The 19,353-nt window shown below is 45.3% G+C and overlaps 1 protein-coding gene across 1 annotated transcript; it reads right to left on the reverse strand.

The window, feature by feature from the left end:
- Positions 1–1,288: 1,288 nt before the first annotated feature.
- On the reverse strand, positions 1,289–18,539 carry GALR1 (galanin receptor 1). Its single transcript, XM_032151670.1, has 3 exons — positions 17,874–18,539; positions 12,880–12,945; positions 1,289–1,606 (listed from the first exon to the last, which is right to left on the reverse strand). Exons 1-3 carry the CDS (start codon positions 18,537–18,539, stop codon positions 1,289–1,291), a joined length of 1,050 nt encoding a protein of 349 aa, XP_032007561.1.
- Positions 18,540–19,353: the final 814 nt, after the last annotated feature.

Here is a 19,353-nt window from a genome sequence, read left to right on the forward strand (position 1 = left end):
TTTGTTTCCTCCTAAAACATATCAAAGTCTTACAGTCTGAAAAGTACTTTTCCGACACAAGATAATTTAGTATTTTCATGCCATTTTCTCACTGTAAACACATATCAATATGAAATTGTCATGAAAACTACATTTGAAATTCACGTGGTGATGGTTTTAACCCCAAATTAACATTTTTAGAGGAAATAATATTTGGTGGAAATGTGCATTAAACATCATTACAAATTTAATGAAAAAGCATGCATTTGTACAAGATAGGATACCCCTAGGTATATTCAGTCCCATGATTTTTTTTGAATGTCATCTAAATCAAGCATGAAATATGCTTTATCTACAGGCATGACCATTACGTCATGTGACTTAACTGAATTCTGTCTAGTCTTTGGTCCCATAGAAATTATTATCTACATCAACCTCGCTGATTTTTTTTTTCATGTCTCCTTTTAGTAGGTTCCATTCAAGGCAAAATGAAAACTTTTGTCAAGTACTTATATAAAATTTCAAAATCCAGTTTTATTCTCAAAAACTTATTTGCATCTTCCACTGTTAAGAGAGTGGTCTCTGATTCTGTTTTGTTAACTCTATAAAGCCTAATTTCACAGGATAAATTTGAATCAACAGTGCCTACTACTGCATCCCAGGTCACCACCACAACGCTGAATTGACTCCTGAGGTAAACCGACTGTATCTCATAACGACAGGCTTCCAAAGCTCCGTACGCTAGCTACAATTGGAAGCAAACGCCACCTGTGCAAACAGACTTCAGAAAGCCTTCTTTCCACTTAGTAGATGTGCCTATGTAAATGGCCAAAAAATTCATCATTGTGTGTCCATGATCATATTTTAAAATACATAGTTCACAATATTACTTCTCTTAAGGAACTAAAGCTCAAATCTTTTTTCTAAACAAATTTGCTTTACAATGTAGACTGCAAATATTCCTGACCATATTGATGGCCCAGTTCTCAATCAATGAAGAGTTGAACATATATATGGAATTCTACTAAGCTTTCATTTCTGAAGAGGAATAAAACTATACAGCATTATCTTTTGTTTCTGAAACATAATTTAGAACTAAAATAAAATTGAAAAATAATTCTCACTAGACCTTGGAATTTCCTAAGTGGATCAAAGTACTTTTTAACACAGGTGGGCTTTAATTAAAATGACTGGAATTGTTGTTAAGACAACAAGTTGCAGCATTGCTCACTAGCGCATTCTGTTTGCTTCTGTGTCTGGGCCACTTATATGGAAACTCAGCCACAGTGATCCTCTAATATAGCTTTCATCACACATGAGTACAATTGGTTGATGGTGGGGTGTCTATTCGACTTTTATTTTCTTTATTATCACTCAGATGTGAATCTTTGCGGATGTGACACTTGAACACTTGCTTATAGGCTTTCCTGAAATTTTCAGAGAGAAATGCGTATATGATAGGATTCACGGAGGAATTGCTGTACGCCAGGCAGTGGGCGGTGATTCTGAAGAGGAAGGAAGCCGGCGTCAGCGGGAAAACTCCAAACTCAGCCCAGAGATGGATGATGTGGTGCGGCAGCCAGGAGATTCCAAACACCACGACCACCGCCAGAACCGTCTGTGCAGTAGGAGGAGGAGGAGGAGGAGGAGGAGGAGGCAGCAAGAGAGAAGAAGAAGAAGGAGGGAAATTCATTGATTACAACAGAAAAATAATCCAGCATTTTAAAATACATCCTAAGCTAATTTTATGTATATTTTCATAAGATCAAAAATGGATACATCTGCTTTAAGTGTTAACCTTCACTCCCCATAATACTTTTGTTCATAACTTCTCCAACACCTGTCATTACCTTCCATAACAATAATTTTGTAATATATGTGAAATGCATTATAGGAAGTATGCTTCCAGTCATGGAACTAGAAAAGTACGAAGATTAGAGACTGTAACTTTTAAACCAGCAAACCTGTTCAAGCATCTCACCCACCGCAGCTGTATCACCAGCAATGCATCTCGGAGGAGCGCTGGACTTTGCTCCAAATGGTCACCTCTATGAGCAGCTGTGTAGGTGTTTATTTCTCCTCGTTAAACGTTGGCAAATTCAAGCCCAAATTAATTGATGCAGCGATGTGTTTCATTTCAGTTTCATTCTATGGACCGAATTAGTCCCTTTTGCTTTCTTTCATTTTAACTCTTTCTTTGCTGCTCCTAAATCGGAAATACTTAGAAATCAGAGGCAGGGTCTTTGTGTTTCTTTTGTGATTTCTACTGACCAATGGTAGGAGGAAGTCGTCGCTGATTAGGGACCTCAACAAGAGAGGACATCAACCTCCTACACTCAACAAGCATGTGCCTGTACGCATGGCCATGGCCTCCTCGACTGGCCACAAATCTATGGGACTGGAATTAAGCCTTAGGGCAACCTCACCTGTTCCACACATGTTGAAAGACAAGAGCTAGGTGGCTTAGTTTGTGATTAATTGAAAACTCTATGTCTCTGGATTCAAAGAAACGACAATGATCTATGTTATTAAAATGATTTAATTACAAGGAGTCTAATATTTTTTGAACTATAAAATACAAAGCAATCAGTTGGTTCCCTCCTCAAACAGATTGTTCTCTAACAAGGCAGCTCAAAACCCACACACAACCTCTAGTGCCTCGATGATCACAACAGAGCCATCGAAACTAGCGGACCGATGACGGGACCACGTGCATTATTTCACCGAAACAGAAATACTCTAAAATGGATGGGTGGGAGAAGAAAAGTTGGGGGAAAAGAAGAGAAAGAGAGAGAAAAAGAATGAAAATAGAGCCTTATTTTTCTTATAACTTTACCAGCGAGTTTACTTCTCATAGGAAAAAAAGGAACATTAAGCACATAAGAGGCGCACCTTTCAGCCTCTTGGCCAAAGGTTAGGACTCAAGGAGCCTCTTTCTGTCAGACATAGTCCAGGCTGTAATATTTTAGCGCATGCTTGGACATGGGGAGGGGAAGCATCAGAGCGTGAGCTGGCAGCAATCCCACTGATATGGTTTGGCTGTGACTCCACCCATATCTCATCTTGAATTGTCATTCCCATAATCTCCACACATAATGGGAGGGACCCAGTGAGAGGTAATTGAATCATGGGGGCAGTTACCTTCATGCTGTTCTCGTGATAGCGAGTGAGTTCTCACAAGATCTGATGGTTTTATAAGGGGTTTCCCCCGACCCTTCGCTCTCATTCTTCTCCTTCCTGCTGCCATGTGAAAAAGGACATGTTTGCTTCCCTTTCTGCTATGATTGTAAGTGTCCTGAGGCCTCCCCATCCCTGTGTAACTGTGAGTCAATTAAACTTCTTTCCTTTATAAATTACCCAGTCTTGAGTATGTCTCCATTAGCAGTGTGAGAATGGACTAATACAGTAAATTGGTACTGCAGAGAGCAGGGCACTGCTGTAAAGATACTCAAAAATGTGGAAGTGACTTTGGAACTGGGTAATAGGCAGAGGCTGGAACAGTTTGGATGGCTCAGAAGAAGACAGGAAAATGTTGGAAGGTTTGAAACTTCCTAGAGTCTTGGGGGTGCTGAGAAGACAGGAAGATGTGGGAAAGTTTGGAACTTCTAGAAACTGTTGAATGTCTTTGACCAAAATGGTGATAGTGATATGGACAATGAAGTGCAGGCTAAGGTAGTCTCAGATGGAGATCAGAAACTTCTTGGGAATGCAGTAAAGGTCACCCTTGCTATGCTTTAGCAAAGAGACTGGTGGCATTTTGCCCTTGCCCTAAAGATCTGTGGAACTTTGAACTTGAGAGCGATGGTTTGGAATTGGAACTTATGTTTATAAGGGAAGCAAAGCATATAAAAGTTTGGAAAATTTGCAACCTGATCATGCAATAGAAAAGAAAAACCCATTTTTGGAGAAGAAATTCAAGCAGGCTGCAGAAATTTGCATAAGTAATGAGAAGCCAAATGTTAATCACCAAGACAATGGGGAAAATGTTTCCAGGGCACATCAGAGGTCTTCATGGCAGCCTTTCCCATCACACACCCAGAGGCCTAGGAGGAAAAATGGTTTCATGTCCAAGCCCAAGGCCTTACTTCTTTGTGCGGTCTTGGGGCTTGGTGTCCTGTGTCCTAGTTGTGGCTAATAGGGGCCAACATATAGCTCAGGCCATTGCTTCAGCAGGTGTAAGCCCCAAGCCTTGGCAGCTTACCCATGGGGCTGGGCCTGAGGGTGCACGGAAGTCAAGAATTGAGGTTGGGGAACCTCCGTCTAGATTTCAGAGGATGTATGGAAATGCTTGGATGCCCAGGCAGAAGTCTGCTGCAGGGGCGGGGTCCTTATGGAGAACCTCTGCTGGAGCAGTGCAGAATGGAAATGTGGGGTAGAGCCCCACACAGACTCCCCACTGGGGCATTACCTAGTGGATCTGTGAGAAGAGAGCCACCATCCTCCAGACCCCGGAATGGTAGATCCATCAAAAGCTTGCACCCTGCCCCTGGAAAAGCCATAGACACTCAACATCAGCCATGAAGGCAGCCTGGAAGGGGGCTATACCCTGCAAAGCCATGGGGGAGGGGCTGCCCAAGGCCATGGGAGCCCACCTCTTGCATCAGTGTGACCTGGATGTGAAACATGGAGTCCAAGGAGATCATTTTGGAGTTTTAAGATTTGGCTGCTCCACTGGATTTCAGACTTGCATGGGGCCTGTAGCCCCTTTGTTTTGGCTAATTTCTCCTATTTAGAATGGTTGTATTTCCCCAATGCCTGTACCCACATTGTGTCTAGGAAATATAATAGGTACGTGCTTTTGATTGTAAAGGCTCATAGGCAAAAGGGACTTGCCTTGTCTCAGATGAGACTTTGAACTCAGACTGTTGAGTTAATGCTGGAATGAGGTAAGATTTTGCGGGAATGCTGGAAGGGCATGATTGTGTTCTGAAATGTGAGGACATGAGATTTGGGAGGGGCCAGGGGCAGTAAGACAAGGTTTGGCTGTGTGTTCCCACCCAAATCTTATCTTGAATTGTAGTTCCTATAATCCCCATGTGTGGTGGCAGGAACCCAAAAGGAGGTAACCGAATCATGAGGACAGTTACCTTCATGCTATTCTCATGATGGCGAATGAGTTCTCATGAGATCTGATGGTTTTATAGGGGCTTTTCCCACCCTTTACTCTCATTCTTCTCCTTCCTGCTGCCATATGAAGAAGGACGTGTTTGCTTTCCCTTCCACCACAATTGTAAGTTTCCTGAGGCCTCCCCAGCCCTGTGGAACTGTGAGTCAATTAAACATCTTTTCTTTATAAATTGCCCAGTCTTGGGTATGTCTTTATTAGCAGTGCGAGAACAGACTAATATACCTACTCTCCTCCCAGGCCTCACTGGGTTTCATGGAGCAGGAAAGCAGACCCCCTCCCCTGGCCTTCCCATCACAGCATACAGATACGGTGAAGGGTTTACCTGTGGCCACCAGTCTGTTTTCTAAACAGAAATACTCTAAAATGGATACAAGGGAGAAGAAAAGCTGGGGGAAAGAAGAGAAAGGAGAGAAAAAGAATGAAAATAGACAGAGCCTTATTTTTCTTATAACTTCACATGGAGGGAAGACTAAGACATGGGAAAGTGACTCCATGACTGAGACAGCACTGTCCCACCACAGATTTTCCCTTGGGACACAGGACTTCCTACAGCGATCCTGCATGGACCTCACACCCTGCAGGACTATCACAGGGCAGTGGGAACCACAGCTCCACACTGCTAGGAGAGGAAATCCTACATGGCAAAAGGACTCTTTTTTTTTTCTCTCGAGATGGAGTCTCACTCTGTCACCCAGGCTGGAGTGCAGTGGCACGATCTCGGCTCACTGCAACCTCCACCTCCCAGGTTCAAGCGATTCTTCTGCCCCACCGACCTGAGCAGCTGGGATTACAGGTGTGCGCCACCATGCTGGCTAATTTTTGTATTTTTAGTAGAGACGGGTTTTCACCATATTGGTCAGGCTAGTCTCAAACTCCTGACCTCATGATCTGCCCGCCTCGTCCTCCCAAAGTGCTGGGATTACAGGCGTGAGCCACCGCACCCGGCCAAAAGGACCCTTCTTATCACTTCCCATGAACCGGAGTCCCACTGCAATAGAAATGACAACCAGACTATAACGCATGAGATGCCAGCTCTTCGAGGATTGACACAAGGTAGCAAAGTAGACATGAGATGAAGTTTATCAAAGAGGGGGAATGGAAGCCAGGAAGCTGTGCCCAGGATCCAGGCAGAGACAGTAGAGGGAAGACTAGATCTCAGATCAAGACCAGGACAAATCCTACTAGCGAGGCGGACAAGAGATGAGAGTTAAGCTCCCTATCGAGAGGCACCAGGGATTGCACAAGACCCCAGGACTGACGGCAGGTCTGTGTTCCCACCTGGCCATGCCATAAGCTGGTTGTACAACCTTTGCAAAATGTCATAAACTCCCTGAGCCTCAACTTCCTCATCTAAGAATAGGATGAACCAATGAAATGATTCCTAGACCATGCCTCATCTATTTAAACACAACAAACAACTCAGGTATAAAAATCTGAGTACGGGTTTTACAGGGTACAAGCTTACATATTAAAGCCACTTATTGCATGACACACAAAGCAAACAGATAATGTGCTCACATATATTAAGGGAGTGCCTGCTATCAATCCATTTATCCATTAGTAGATGAGAAATGCCATTCTCAGATGATTTAATCAAAACAATCTAGATATAATTATACCTACAAATAGAATATAAAACATCATCATTTCTTTCTAAGACAATCAGACCGTCTCTCTACGTCACAAAATGGTTACCCTCCGGGTATTGCATTTCATTGCTTCTTTTAGACATTTTTACTAAGTACAAAGCAGAAATCTATCCCAGCAGCTTACTGATAAGATCCATGCCTTATCAACATCCACAGGGCAAATGGTAGTGTGCCCTGAGGCCGGAGTGTTTTCTCTGGCAGTGTTTGTTAACTTTGTGTGTCTGTGACTCATTCCAAGTTTACCTTTCAATTTTTACTAGTCCCATTGCTCTTAGAGCCATGGATAAGAATCAGGTTCTTTTTCTTGGTTTACCAGCAGCTTTGAAATGAGATGGAATTATAGTTTGCAACATAAATATCAGGAAAGAAGGCTTAATGGGTATTTGCATAAACCATATCATCTGTCTCAGATTGTTCCCAAAAGAGTTTAATAGGAGGCCTGTCAACACTGACTATCCTCCCAGCTAAGTGTCTCCAGGGGATTACTATTTTCTTCATGTTTATCAAGCATCTCAGGCCATTGAAGTTGAAGGCCTCCTGGTTGTTAAAAGCCAACTCCCTGCAAACAGGCCCTGGGCACCTGGTCCTGCTATCTTTTAGCTGAGTCCAATTCAGTCATAGCAATGTCAGTGTGGCAAATACACCCATGCGCATGGTTGAAAACCGTAGATGATTTTTGTCTTCATTCTTCCCTTGCAATGGATGCTGGTAGAAGATGGGACAGGGGACAAGAAGTTCTGTGCTGGTGGAAAACCATCTTTCTTGATTTACTATTGCTCCACACTGTCAAACTCGGGAAACAATATATGCCTGGCATAGACAAGCTCAAAGTTAAAGATCCGGCAAGATAATGTATGTGTACTGATTTCAACCCTGGGATTTAAGTAGGTTAGTATGCCCATCCTTACCCAGTGCAAAGCTTTTTTTTTTTTTTTTAATTCAGATAGCTATACCTCATCTCTTATGGCTTTAAAACAATTGGTAGAGTTTACTAGTTACCCAGGAATCTGCCTTTTTAAAAAGCTCAGCCAGATACAGTGGCTCATGCCTGTAATCCCACCACTTTGGGAGGCTGAGGCAGGAGGATCGCTGAGGCCAGGCATTCTAGGCCAGCTTGGGCAACATCCTGAGTCCCCACCTTTAAAAAATGTTTTCAAATAACAGCTGGGTGCAGCAGTATGCACCTGCAGTCCCAGCTATGCAGGAGGCTGAGGTGGGAGCATCTCTTGAACCTGCGAAGTTGAGGCTGCAGTGAGCTATGATCACACCACTGCACCCCAGCCTGGGCAACAAAGCAAGACCCCATCTCTAAAAATAAATTTTAAAAAGAGCTCAAGAAGGTGTTTGGAGAACCACTGATGAATTACATAGAAGTCACAACAAAAGGAAAGTTGTCTTACCCACCTCAATTTAAAGGCAATAAAAAATGCTTAGTATCAACCCCTAAGGCTGAAGCATCTCCTTTCCTCAGAAAGGGCTGGAAAAGCCGCTTCCTGTCTTTCCCATGGAAACATCAGAAAGTAACATCAGAGAGTAACCAAACACTGAATCTGCAGGAGCTTGATTTTAGACCAAACTCCAGGACTGCAAGAAATACATTTCCATTGTTTATGGGCCACCCAGGCTGTTGTATTTTCTTACAGCAGCCTGAACAAACTAAGACCAGTGGATACAGCGCAGAGAAAGTAACATAGAGAACTCCCCTCTGTGGAGGGAGAGGCTGATTTTTAAAATTTATTTATGACGTGATTCTTTCTACTCTCTTACAGGGTCCTCCGTCTCCGTCAGACAGACATGTCCCCCGTGTGTGCACTGCTTCCCTCCTTTGTCTATTTAGCGTATAGAATCTCAACATTATCTTTTGATGGAGAAAAAATTATCGTTTAAAATTATGTGCTAAATCTGTATACAAATTCTTCTTACACTTGAGTTTAGGTCTTTTAATAGCACAGTTTCTTTGTGCTCCTTCTGCTGAAAGTATCTGAAAAAATATTAGTCTCTCTTCTTATTGTGAGATGCTCTTTTTCAGATCATCTGAGACGTCTGTTCTTTCTTCAAAGAATTTTACTCACAATATGTCTAATGGAATTTGGCTGAGGAGAAAAGAACTGACTAAAAGGTGAGAATGACAAAAAAAAAAAAACCCTCACAAATTGTATAAATGACATCCAAAAAGCTTACTGAATTACTTTAAGCCAAAGAAACAACAAAAAAAGCAAACATTAAAAGAACCCAGTGACTTGATAGGACATCAAGAGGTCCTTTAATCCAATTTTCTCCAGGAAGCAACCATCCAGAATGGGTGTCTATCCCATTTTGAGGTCTTCCAAGGTTTTAACAACCAGCTTTGAGCCAGAAACATTTGTTTATGTCTAGCAGAGTTTAAGCAAAGCATGTGGCCAATCCCAGCACTTTATTCCTGCAGTAGAAATGCTATTCTTCTTTTACACTTTCTCCAAACATGGAGAATCACTGTTAGCATGTTTATCATGAAAGACCAATCTCTCCACCCCATAATAATTATAACTCTCAACAGGAAAGCCCTGTATGGACAGTGGCACCATCTCAAAGTTTATGTCCCCCCCCCCCGAAAAATGCATATATTGGAACCTAATCACCAAGGTGATGGTATTAAGAGGTGGGGCTTTTGGGTGGTAATTAGGTCATGAGGTGGGGGGAGCCCTCATAATGGGATCAGTGCCCTTATGAACGGGAGTCCAGAGAGCTGCCTCACACTTCCCATCCTATGAGGACACAGAGACTAGTGCTCTTTTGAAAGAGGCCCAGAGAGCTGCCTTACACCTCCCACCCTATGAATAACGGGACCAGTCCCCTTACGAAAGAGGGCACAGAGAGCTGCCTTTCGCCTTCCACTCTGTGAGGATACAGAGAGAAGGGGCCATCTATTAACCAGAAAACAGCCCTCACCAAACGCTGAATCTGCAGGAGCTTGATTTCAGACTTCCAAACTCCAGGACTGCAAGAAATAAACTTCCATTGTTTATGAGCCACCCAGACTATGGTATTTTCTTAAAGCAGCCTGAACGTACTAAGACCAGTGGATACAGAGCAGAGAAAGGGAACTTTACTTAGCCATTGAGAGAAAGGGCTGGAAACAAGTAGAGCTGAAATGAGCAAACTATCCAGATCCCTGTCACATCTTCTGTTACCTATCAAATGATGACCATGTGTGCACCAGTAGCAATTTTCTGTGCTGAGACCTGGGGAAATATCCACAACGGACCAATCCAGTTCCTGTCTTCAGGGAAGTTGCCATGTATTCTTGCTTTCCTTCCCGAGTTTCCCCTATCTCACCTCTCCTGCCTCTGTCCCCCTCTCTCTGCCACCTCCCTTCTTGTCATGCCTCTGCTTCCACACCCTCTTCTTACCCTTCCTCTGCTCCTCTCTCCCATCTCTTTCTTAGATACACACATACCACCACCACTTAGATACACACACACCACCATTACCATCACTACCATCACCACCACAATTGCCACCATCATCATCACTATTGCCACCACTGTCACCACCACCACTGGCACCATCGCCACCACCACCATCACCATCACTGCCATGACCACCATCAGCACCACCATCACCACCACCAGCACCAGTATTACCACCACCACCACCACTATGACCACAATCCACCATCACCACCATCACCACCATGATCACCATCATGACCATCATCACCACTACCACCCACCACCATCAACACTATGACCAACCACCATGACCATCATCACCACCATCATCACCACCATCACCACTATGACCACCACCACCATCACCACCACAATCGCCACCATCACCACAATGATCACCATCATCAGCACCACTACCACCCACCACCATTAGCACCACCATCACTACCACCACCATCATCACCACCACCACCACCACATTTATTTGTTCTATGCAAACAAAGAGGCAATTAAATACATCAACAAAAATCTGACATCTGTTCAGTGGCTGTTAAGGGTCAGAGGCTGTGAAAATGAAAAAGAAAATCTTCATCCCTTCTTCAAATGCTAGAACCTCCTCATGGTAAGAATAAGCAAAATATAATTTTCTATAGATATATTTAGTATATGTATATTTGTAAGCACATATGTATTATACATACATATACTCACATAAATCTAAATATTTGTGTATATATGTGTATGTGTATATAACTAAAGTAATTACTGAATTAATTACTGATCTTTAGGTTTTTTTATTGTAAAATAAAATAGAAGCTTTTCCAATCGTTTTTATAAGACCTGTTTTTTAAGTATTTTGTTCTTCTCTGAGACCTTCACAATTTCTCTCCAATACTTTTTCAAATATAGAGACTAAAATTACCATCGACACAAGTAAGATTCAGCAAATGTTAAATGTTTTGTTTTATTTCTTTTAGTAAGCATAAAATCCTTTGAATCATTAACAAACATTTGTCACAGATCAATGATGTCTTCTCAGTTAAAGTTTGACGAGCCCAATCCCTCCCAAGGGAAATTAATCTCTCCCTTCCCTGATGCTCCAAACACTGCCCCCTGGAACATGCCTTTGGAACTTACACATTTATCTCTTCCATTAAAGTGCTGGCTTCCATGCGGAGCCAGTTCCTCTTAGAATCCCCTGGATCAACTTGGTCCTACACAGAGCAGGTGCTCTAAAAATAACTGTCCGAGGAGAAGTCAGAAACTATCCTTAATTGTCTTTAAAGAACTATTTTATTAGAAATAAGAAGTGTGACTCACAGGAAAAATAAATAGATATACCAAAAAAACGGAAAATTTCTACCATAACAGCACATCACTAAAAACAGAGAGGGAAAGCATCAACTTTTAGGGTTTATTCCATTCATATAACTTAGCACTTGGTCAGCTGCTCTAATGAGGGGCCTAGATGCCTAAAATGAAATATTCATAATAATTGTTCAGATGTAAGAAAGGATCAATGGAATAAAGCCATAACATGGTCTTGTTATTTATATTGCACCTTGTAATTCTTAGGTGGTTATCCTAAAAACTGTATGATTGCATTTCTAATATAAGCTAATTTTTTGCTGCCAGGAAAAAAAAAAGTCTTAATGTTTGTGCTCTATAACCAATTCTCTACCACTGGTTTTGACTCTGGACTATCAGATGGCCTTTTGGCCACCTTACTGTTCATAAAGAACAAAGTCAGGAAAAGCTGTCCTTTATTCAAGTAGAATTTTTAAGTAAACATGATTAAATATGATCTAAACTATAATTTCTATAAATTATGTATGTCATTGATCATAATAAATATAAGGAAAAAACAAGGTATTTTAAGATGTTATTACTACTCTTTTGGGTTAAAATGTCTGGTTATAACCTCCTACTCCTTAATCATATCACCTAATAATCTCATTCTACTTCCTAAAATTAGAAGCTATATAGATATTTTCTGAGTAAGAGTTAATTTAACCTTGATTTGTGAGATAGTTTTTCCTCAAAATGTAGAACGTCATGACCATCAATAAGTTAGATGCTGTAATACTACCCAGGACAAGCTTGTTTAAATCAGGGCTGGGGGATGAGAAAGTCAGTTAGCAACGGGAGGAATCTGCTTTCAGCCTTGTCCACTCTTCAGTCTTTACCTGTGGAGTCAGAGTCAGCACATGTGGGTGAAAGAGGCAAGGATGGCCCAGCGCTCTGGCGGCTTTAGGGAGGGATTATAACAACATTGTCTTAAACAAGAACCAAACCAGGGCTTTTTGGAATCACATCAGAGATTGTAAACATAGAACAAAATTACTATACTTTCCCTCTAAGTATGCATGTCAGCAACTCTACACTCTGCACTCTGTCTCAGTCAACCCAAGCACACCTCCTGGTGAGGGGCAGAATCAGCAGAATCCGCATTTCCTCGTCTCCCCAGATCTTCAGCTAAGTTTGAATGCAGCACAGAGTGATCCACGATGCCCTTGCCAAGGCTGACCCTCCATTCCCAACCTAACGGTGGGAGTCTCATCTCAAACCTCCTCAGCCACACCGAGGCTCCTAAATGTTACAGGCTTTGGATGGACGTGAGGACAAGTAAAAGCAAAGATAAACTAAGCTCTGAAAAGTAACATACATATGTATATATATTTGTGGTCATTACCTTTTTCTTGGATGCTTCAGACTTCTTTGACATGTTCTTCAACTTTTTATGCAAATGATTAAGGACCTGAAAGACACAGACGATTGAAATCAGTTCGCCTCGCCTCTCACAACCCACTGCCTACGTTGCATTAACAATTATTGACATGCTGAAATGGTAACATCACTATTTATAAGATCATTAAAATAAAAACTCAAATTAGGTGATTAGGTAACAATGAATATGAATTGCCAAATACATTCTTTTCTAACACTTAGGAGCAGCCAGGAAGGCTGATGCACAGCCAGACAAGTGCACAGCCATAGCACCTGTTTGCAGAGAATGCCCAGCGCGTGGAGCTCTGGGGTTTTGCCCAGAAACGGCCATGCCATGACCCACTCAGGCATGCTTATTAGTCTATTGTCTGCCTTGGTTTCTTCCAGGACCCCATATATTAACAAACACCAGGTCCCTACTACATGTCAGGCACAATGTTAGATCCTGGATGCATCAAAAAACTAGAGATTTGCCCTTCTGAAATTCACCATCTGATGGGGAAAGGAGGCAAGTAAATGAAGATAATATCATCAGACATTTCTTCAATGTAGCCAACCCCAATATTGCCAGCGTTTGTGCCAAAATATTCTTTCTTCTTCCTCTTATGGGCTTCCTCCACTGCAATTCTCCTTACAGCAAATCACCACCCATCAGGCTTCCTTTCATTATTTATTCAAATCCTACCCACTGTGCTGTGCTTTTAGACAACTTATTGGGGATTCAGCATCACTGATGAGTTACAGAACATTTTTGCAAGGTTTTACAATTAATGTCCCTGTCAGGGAATCTCCTTGAAACACACTGGCTCCCTCAATTAAAGAAACTATTTTTGTCTTTTCTTGCCAGTGTAATAATACTCAGGAGAAATGATATGAAAATGTGGGGTTTTAGATGTAGGAATTTCCAACATATATTTGGTCTTAGACAACATTGTCAAGCCTGCAGAACTGTTACTTAAGTTCATTGCTATAGCCCATCTGAGGGAAAATCTAGAGAAAATCGAGCCCCAGGGTGACTAAGTGCTTTAGATCATCTGTAGATTGCTGAGAAGTCTCTCAAGGAACCAGAAGCCATGTTCCAACCAGTTCTTTGTTCCCTGTAGCATGGAAATAATTTAATCGAATTGAACTTCTTGCAAAAGCCTGCTCCATTCAGCCAGATGAGGCACTTTCAGAGCAATTAGTCACACCCTACTTGGAAGCCACAGGATATATTTACTAGCTGCCCAGGCCCTATGTAGGTGAACAAGCAGCCATCCCAGGGATGTGAATTTCTGACTTTAAATTCTCTCCCCTACTGAAATGCTTCCCACTTCCTGAAATGACTCAGCAACATCTGCAACAAAACAAGTGTTTACTTGCCGCAGGAGCATTTGGGAAAACACTCAATACATTAACAAGGTGTTAGTTTACTGTCCTACCAGCCGAAATGAGAGTATCAAAACCCGAATGCAAGGCAACCACAGAACAGGGGTTTCTTGCAGGAGCAAATGAGAGCATTTCAAAGGGGAAGGAAAGGACCCTGCCCAAGAGGACAGGACTGCCTAGGTGGCTCAGTGGCAGCCTTCCCAATGGGAAACTGCAGGACAACACTGGTCACTGAGGACACAGGAGAGACCACAGGAGAGGCCGCACAAGCAAAATCAGAGAGGGACACCTGGACAAATCACAACAAAATGTCCAAATGTGATCAGCTTCATAACGCTGCCGAGCTCCAATTGTTCCTTCCAAAAAGGAATTCGGATCACAGCTCAGCCACTTCAAAACACCCAAGAATGTTGAATGCTGTGAAATGTTCAATGGAGAAAATACTCAAGGATATTTTCATTAGCTCTGTTTCTCTTCAATAGCACATGCTATGAGCACAGAATGATGTATCATGATGCACCCCAATGAAGGTCTCGTCAGCAAAGGAGGAAGAATGTAGGTATCATGATAGGGTATGACGATGTTTAAGAAGAGAGCGATAATAACATACTGGGTTATCTTGGTGAGTCTGTAAGTTTCTGAGTGTGCACAGGAAGGTGCTAGTTCAAACCAAACCCAGGTCCTGCTGGGTACATCCTGGGGATTCGGAGTAACTTAGTCAGGTGGGCCCATTGAGTTTATCCTCGTGGTAGACCAAGGAGATTCTGGACAGTAATTCACTCTAAGGAAAGTGAGCGAGGGGCACAGCCTGGTGAAGAACAGCTCCATAGCAGCAGAGCAGAGGGCTCTTCAGGGGGCACTGGGCAGACCACTTTGACTCATCCTCCCGCCCATGTATTCGATGAGTTTCCCAGAAACTGTCTGGTGCAAAAGACTGTTCCCTTACAAACTTGTAAGAATTTGGAGGCAAAAGGCAACTCTAGAATGCAATTGTCTTAAGTTTTTTTGTTTCTTTAAAGCATCATAAACTCAGGTTCCCTTTTGGCCATCTGTGTTTTTTCAGGCTATCCAAAAGACCTGGGGTTTGGAGGAACAGCTAATCCTGAAACTAATACTCAAGTAGCAAAATCCTTAACTGGATGGTGTACACCTAATGCCTGAGCCAAAGAAAATCAACTTGAAATAACTTAAATCTCCACCTATCCATGACAGCCCTGAAACTAACTTGCAAATATTATTAATATTATGCTGAATTCAAAATATGTTTCCAGTTATGCTTAGAAGCAAACTTTTCCATATAAAAAAATCCAAATGATCGTGTATTCATTAAATTTTTTTTAATCTATTTTTTAAACATTGCCCTTCTGTAGGACTTTTATAGACTCGCAAATGACAGAAATGTAGCCTAATTTATTCCTAAAAGCTTACTTTGTCATTTCCAGTAAGAAGATTTTCGTTCTTCTCCCTAAAGGCTTTGGGGAAATAAGGAAGCGTGTGCTTCAGTTCTACACAGTAATTAGGAACTTAACAGCCATCTATGTTAAGAATCTCAATCTCAGACTTCAATGTCCTCGAGGCCTCACCAACTGTCCCGTCCTCAGGAGACTGGGAATCCCTGCGTTAAAATCCTTCCTGAATCATTCACCAGCTTCATAATCTGGGTCAGATGTTCTTTTCCAAAGCTCTTTTTCCTTAAATAATAAAATATGGGTAAATAACAAAATAGCTCCAAGCCACAGAGTTGTGCAAATTAAATGAGATGGTGCACATATCAGATAATTGTGCTATGTAAGATAGCCTTTGTTTAGCATTTGCAGAAGACCACATTAATAAATCAGCCGTATTCCAAATAGCTAAGCTAGAGTTCTTTTCCAAATTCCCTTACTGCTACTATATTGGTGGTGGTGGTGGTGGTGGTGGTGGTGGTGGTGGTGGTGGTGATGGTGTTGTTGTTTTGAGACTGAGTCTCGCTCTGTCGTCACCCAGGCTGGAGTTCAGTGGCACGATTTCGGCTCACTGCACCCTCTGCCACTCGGGTTCAAACAATTCTTCTGTCTCAGCCTCCGGAGTAGCTGGGACTACAGGGGCCCACCACCACACCCGGCTAATTTTTGTATTTTTAGTAGAAACAGGGTTTCACCTTGTTGGTCAGGCTGGTCTCAAATTCCTGACCTCAGGTGATCCACCTACCTCAGCCTCCCAAAGTGCTACTATATTTCTTTATATTTAACCTTTTGGTGCAGGCCGTTCAGATAATATCCAGCAATATTATTATTCAAAATAGACACAATCTACATCGATGAAATAGGTGGGGGGAAACAGGTGGCTTATAGTAAACACTTTTGTTGATAAAAATACCTTGTGAATTGAGTATTAAAAGTGATAGTTGCTCCACCTAGTCAGGTTCTTTGTGGTCGTATAGTCACAGCCTTACTGAAACAGAATGAGAGACAGCAGTGACATCGGGTGGAACCTGGTAACAGCTGATTTCAAATGGCGATGCTCTGGAGCGAGGAGGGTGCGCACATTGGGGTTTAGCCTGTGAATCGCCATCACCTGATTATTAAAATAAGCTCCCGTTTACGCAGATAGAAACACGTATGTCAAAGGCCGAAGACGTTTTGATCAGTATAAAGTCTTCAAACCCTTGTGGACTTAATGAGAAAAAGAATGTGAGTGCTGAGCTCTGCCTGGCTGTACAAAGGGAAAAACCATCTCCCACACGCGTGGACGGCGCCTCTGCTACAGTCAGGGTGAAGATCCGCCGCCTCAACCACTTCACCCTGTTCAGGAGACCTTTCTAAAAAGGATTGAAATGGGGAAGCCGAAAGCTCGAGTCCATTCCATTCCAAGCTCCTGGAGCCTGCGGTCGACTCTGTAAAGAAACACCCTTTTGCCACTTGGGTTTATAAGGCCAAGCTTCAGAATAAAATAAAACTCGAAGCTCTGTCCCCGGGAGCAGCGGCTTCACAGAGCCCGGTGTGCGCAAAGCCTTCGGAGCGAGGGCAAACTGCGCGCCCCGGGGGAGAGGGGCCGCCCCGCGAGTCCCCCCACCGCCACGGCCAGCTGAGAGCCCGGGAGGGAGCTGTGGGGACCCGTCACCCTCGCGAAAGGTCCGCGCTCTGGTGACCACGCGCTCTCCTCAGGTCCCACAGCGCCGCGGCGGTAACCTCCCCGCGCAGCTGGCCTGGTGGAAGAGTAGCTGGAACAGAGCGGGGTTTGCTGTACCGGGAAGGACGCGGCAGCGCCCGCCTACCTACCTCCCAGGCAACCTGGGGGCTTTGAAGGGCCGCAGGGGCGAGGAAGGGGAGGGGGGTAGAAACTTATGCTACTGGACCATGCGAAGTGAACTGCAAACTTTCCCCAGCATCTCTCAGACTCCAAGAAACTTTCTTGCGCAAGCCAATGGCACGCTCCAGCAGCGGCCAGGAGGCCTCTCCGCACAGATCCGCCCCAGCACCGCAGGAGTGGGGACCACCGGGGCCAGGCTGCCGCCAAGGCTCCGGCAGGGCCGCGGGACACCGAGACCCCCGGGCCCCCACCGGCCCTCCGCCCTCCCTCGCGCGTCTCGGCCCGGCGCCCTGCGTGCACCTTGGCATAGCAGAAGCAGATGAGCAGGAGCGGCAGCAGGTAGCCGAAGACGAAGGTGCACACCACGTAGGCCTTCTTGTGGCGAGGGTCGGGCCACTGCTCCCAGCAGAAGGTCTGGTTGCTGGCGCGCGGGTGGAAGAGGCCCTGGTGGTAGGCCACGGGCGAGGCCATGGCAATGGACAGCGCCCAGATGCAGCCCACGCCCAGCAGCGCGTTGCGGGACACCCTGAGGGAAGAGGAGCGCCGCGAGTGCACTACGGCCACGTAGCGGTCCACGGACATCGCGGCCAGGGTGAAGATGCTCACCAGCATGGACACAGTGAAGAAGTAGTGGATGAACTTGCAGATGAAGGCGCCCAGCACCCAGGTGGGCAGCGCGTACACCGTGGCCTGGAAGGGGATGCAGAAGAGCAGGTAGGCCAGGTCGGCGATGCTCAGGTTGAGGATGAATAGGTTGGTGGTGCTCCGCGGCTTGCCCGGCTTGCTGCGCGCCAGCACGGTGATCACCAGGCTGTTGCCCAGCACGCCCAGCGCGAAGATCAGGCCGAACACCACCAGCGTGACGAAGTTCTCCACGCCGATGCCGAACAGCGGCCCGGGCTCCGGGGCGGGGGGCTCCGGCCAGCTCGCGTTGCCCTCGCTGAGGTTCCCGACCGCCAGCTCCATGGCCCGCGGGACTGCCCCGGCGACCGGTGGGGCGCGCGGGGAGGGAAGGCGGGTGCCTGGCGGGGGTCCCGGCGCGGAGCACGGAGAGCGCGAGTGTAGGAGTCTGAGCTTCCCCTGAGGCGCGAGCCAGCGGGCGCGGGGATCCGGTGGCCGTGCCTGGTGGCACCGTCTTTGCGCCGCGACCTTCTGAGAGAGAGTGGAGTCGGGAGCCCGGAGCTGGACCTTCTCGGGAAGGGACGGTGATCTCGAGAGCACTGGGGTCCCCTGCCCGGGCGCCTCCGCCCGCTGCGCGACCACGGAGCCTGGGAAGAGGGATCCGCCGGCTGCAGCCGCGCAGGTGGAAAGACCTTTCTCTCCGCCTTACCGCTCCAGATCTTCGCCGGCCGTTTTCCCTGGCTCCCGAAGCGGCTGCGGGCTGCACCTGTTGCTCGGAGCCGCTCCTTCCGGCGGCGCTTCCCCGCACTGCCCAGCGCGCAGCAGTGCACTGTGCGGCTCCTGCAGAGAGGGCTCTCCGCGCCTCCCGCGCACCGAGCGCCACCTCCCCAGTGAGCTGGCGCCTCGGACTCCCTCCCGGCTTTTCCAGGGATTCCGAGTCGTCCACAGGGCGAGAGCTCTTTTGGGGGGCTTCCTGGTGGTAGATAGAGTCGGGTGCCAGGGGCCTCTCTGCTGCAACTGAGAGGCGAAAACAGCCCCGGCTGAAATCCGCGCCCCCTGGAAGTCACGGTGCGCGAGCAGAGACTGGACGGATTCTAGCGGGATGGGTCGCCGCCCACCTCCCGGCTGGAACCGGCGCGCGCTCGCCTCCGCGGAGTGC

Source organism: Hylobates moloch, unplaced genomic scaffold (genome assembly GCF_009828535.3).
Source record: "Hylobates moloch isolate HMO894 unplaced genomic scaffold, HMol_V3 SCAFFOLD_5, whole genome shotgun sequence".
Classification (NCBI taxonomy): domain Eukaryota; kingdom Metazoa; phylum Chordata; class Mammalia; order Primates; family Hylobatidae; genus Hylobates; species Hylobates moloch.